The sequence below is a fragment of the Dendrobates tinctorius genome, unplaced genomic scaffold (assembly GCF_039654945.1).
Source record: "Dendrobates tinctorius isolate UK_male_01 unplaced genomic scaffold, ASM3965494v1 ptg000095l, whole genome shotgun sequence".
In the NCBI taxonomy this organism is placed as follows: domain Eukaryota; kingdom Metazoa; phylum Chordata; class Amphibia; order Anura; family Dendrobatidae; genus Dendrobates; species Dendrobates tinctorius.
Window position 1 is genome coordinate 27,025,356 of NW_027361763.1, and position 3,700 is coordinate 27,029,055.

The following is a 3,700-nucleotide window of genomic DNA, read 5'->3' on the forward strand; positions in this document are numbered from 1 at the left end:
TTTTACTTTTACTTTCAAAGTCTGTGACTTCTTGTTCAGGAAAATTAGCACAGAAATATGTGAAAACAGTGAGTAATTTTCTGTGGTAATTTTCCTGAAGAAGATGTCATAGACTTTGAAACTCGTTGAAAAAACCACCAGAGTGTATTATAACTATATCTGGATTTTTTTGTCAAAGCAGCATGGATAATATCCACATTTAACTATTATGTCCTGTCTGAGAGGTCGTCTTACCGACCTGTGGATCTTCAGCAGATGATTTCTACATGCTTTCAAGCTGCGCTGTCAGATGAATAGCTCTCTGAAATTAACTGTAAATAATTCGTGAGATAAGACCCTATTTGCACTTTTTCTCCCTAAATATTCTACCAGAAGGTCAGAAAAACATGCCTTGTCCTGTGTGATGTAATGATAGGGCGCCCTGCTCTCAGCCCTGCTCTCTGCAGCTACTGTGGAGTATAAAAAAGATCAGAATCTCATTACAAACACCTCATATCTTTTATTTCATAGCAGTCAGTGAGGGGGAAAGGGGAGAAGAGTTGAGCTGGTCGTGATTACAAACACTTCTGCAGTTGCAGCTCTCCCCTCAATGGATGGTCAGTACAGCTGTAATTCCTATTCCCACACTGACTGCTGAGAGATGAAAGCTAAAGATGTTTGTAATCACACTCTCAAGTAGATATTGGGCAGAGATCAGGGTTGAGAGCAGGACTATCTATCATTACATTTCATAGTAGAAAGCACATTCTTTTGACATTCTAGAGACGTGTTGCTTTTTTCAGTGCACACTCCCAGATAAAAATCTCTGGTGATGCCCAGTTGAACTTTTCATAAATTATAACCTATATTTTTAAGCTCGTATCTCCACAATGGAGATGAGAAATTATAAGATAAAAGCTGTGTTGTGTTCAGCTCTGCAGCCGCTATTCCATGATGAGTCCGGTTTACCATGGAGAAACTGGTAAAAGATTCTCTTTAAGGAGGAAGCAGATAATTTACCAAAACCTCAGAGAAATTTCTACATTTCCCAAACTTTAATACAAATATGGGACGTCCTGATAAATGCATCAATTACTGGAGATAACGGGATAAGAAATGTGTAAATGTTTCTTTCATACACAGGTTGATAGAGAATCTTGCACCTTTCTTTAAAATGGTTTCTACGGGTCTAATGTACAGAATTAGTCATTATTATCAGTGGTTCCTAATATTGTGCAGTCATTCCTTTCTTTTTCCGAGCAGCTCCGTTTTTTTATTCATTCCAGATTTAAACAAAATAATAAAGCATTTAGGGAAAAACACACAACCTAAAAGTCCAGCACTGGAAGCCATCACTGCAAATATCTCCACAGCCACCATGGTCTTCCCTCTGGTGCTCAGATAAGCCGGGATCATGGAAATCCAGACACTGATGAACACCAGCATGCTGAAGGTGATGTACTTGGCTTCATTGAAACTGTCCGGTAATGTCCTCACCAAGAAAGCCAGGACAAAGTTCACAGCTGCCAGGAGCCCCAGATAACCCAACATGGAGTAGAACCAGATATCTGATCCTTCATTACACTGAATGATGAGAATCCCAGGATAAGACTCAATGTCCAGGTCTTGGAATGGGGGAGAAATAGACAACCAGAAAATGCAGATTACAACCTGAAGGGATGAACACGACAACACTATGGTATAGGGCAGTTTCACATTCAGCCATTTTCTCCAAGTGCTTCCAGGCTTGGTGGACTTAAAGGCAACACAAACCATGACAGTCTTGGCGAGAAGTGAAGAGACGGCTACTGAGAAGAAAAATCCAAAACTGGTTTCACGTAACCTACAAGTTACATCATTGGGACGACCAAGGAACAAAAACACAGAGAGAAAGCTGAGAAAGATGGAGACCAGGAGGAGGTAACTCAGGTTCCGGTTATTGGCTCTCACAATAGGAGTGTCCCGGTAGGAAATAAATATCCCAAATGTGAAGCCGGTCACAAGACATCCGAAGACCGAGATACAGGAGAATACAGAAGCCATTGTGTCATTCTGGTAAGAGATGAATTCCACCACTTTAGGCAGACATTGGTCTCTCTTCTCATTTGGCCATTTGTCATTTTGGCATTTCATGCAGCTCTCGCTGTCTGTAGGAAAATTTCACAAAGTATTACTTTTATTGTTTGAAGAATAACTATCTGTTATCTATCTATTATCTATCTATTAATCTATTTTAGATAAAATGGCGCAGCACACTTTCCAAATAGGTGGGTGCACAGGCCTCCCGGCAAACTATCTGTATACTTGTCAAATAAAAAGACAAAAGATGGGGAGTAGCACTCCAAAAATTACTTCAAGAGTAAGATGGATGAAGCAGGATAAAGGATCTTGGGAACCGAAACGTCGCCACATCATGTGAACCCATTAAAGTCCATGTTACTCTTTAATTAATTTTTGGAGAGCTGCTTCACATTTTTTGTCTTTATATATTTATCTGTCAATCATCTATTATCTATTAATTATCTATTATCTATCTGTTATATATTAATAATCTACTTTCTAATATCTATCATCTGTCTGTGTGATACCATCTGCTGAGCTGTGTATGTAATCCTATCCTGTGTGATACTGACTGCTGAGCCGTGTATCTAATACTATCCTGTGTGATACTGACTGCTGAGCTGTGTATCTAATCCTATCATGTCTGATACTGACTGCTGAGCCGTGTATCTAATCCTATCCTGTGTGATACCATCCGCTAAGCCGTGAATCTATTCCTATCCTGTGTGATACTGACTGCTGAGCCGTGTATCTAATACTATCCTGTGTGATACTGACTGCTGAGCTGTGTATCTAATCCTATTCTGTGTGAATCTGTCTGCTGAGCTGTGTATTTAATCCTATCATGTCTGATACTGACTGCTGAGCTGTGTATCTAATACTATCCTGTGTGATACTGACTGCTGAGCTGTGTATCTAATCCTATCATGTCTGATACTGACTGCTGAGCCGTGTATCTAATCCTATCCTGTGTGATACCATCCGCTAAGCCGTGAATCTATTCCTATCCTGTGTGATACTGACTGCTGAGCCATGTATCTAATACTATCCTGTGTGATACTGACTGCTGAGCTGTGTATCTAATCCTATTCTGTGTGAATCTCTCTGCTGAGCTGTGTATCTAATCCTATCATGTGTGATACTGACTGCTGAGCCGTGTATCTAATACTATCCTGGGTGATACTGTCTGCTGAGCCGTGTATCTAATCCTATCCTGTGTGATACCTTCTGCTGAGCCGTGTATCTAAGCATCCCCCCTCCATGACAGCCTGTGTCCACATTGGTAATAGGACACTTCCTGCTACAAGCATTTGGAGTCTTTCCACAGAAAGGAATGTTAATTAGTTAAGCTAAAGGATTTCTTTGTCGTTGCCAAGATGCTGAATAAAGCTATAGGAAATATTAAAAGAAGCCTATGCAAATTGCCTCTTCAGAAAGAAAGAGGACTTTTACTCTACAGCACCACCTATTGGTAGTAGCGACCCTACTACCAATAGGTGGCGCTGTAGAGTAAAAGTCCTCTTTCTTTCTGAAGAGGCAATTTGCATATTATTTTCCCAGAGGAGCATTGCACGGCGAATAAGCCTCCTTACCTTGACAAGCCACAGCTGGCATGTCACTCTCCGCAAGGAGAAACCTTACCTCTTAGACCCTAGTCCAG

General features: G+C 40.6%; 1 protein-coding gene across 1 annotated transcript; it reads right to left on the reverse strand.

Annotated features, from left to right (window-relative positions):
* Positions 1 to 1,218: 1,218 nt before the first annotated feature.
* On the reverse strand, positions 1,219 to 2,022 carry LOC141098864 (vomeronasal type-2 receptor 26-like). Its single transcript, XM_073586824.1, has one exon. It carries the CDS (start codon positions 2,020 to 2,022, stop codon positions 1,219 to 1,221), a length of 804 nt encoding a protein of 267 aa, XP_073442925.1.
* Between the last annotated feature and the right edge of the window lie 1,678 nt (positions 2,023 to 3,700).

Bases quoted from the DNA above. Each gene is read 5' to 3' on its own strand.
- LOC141098864 (XM_073586824.1), bottom strand. From the start codon at position 2,022: ATGGCTTCTGTATTCTCCTGTATCTCGGTCTTCGGATGTCTTGTGACC.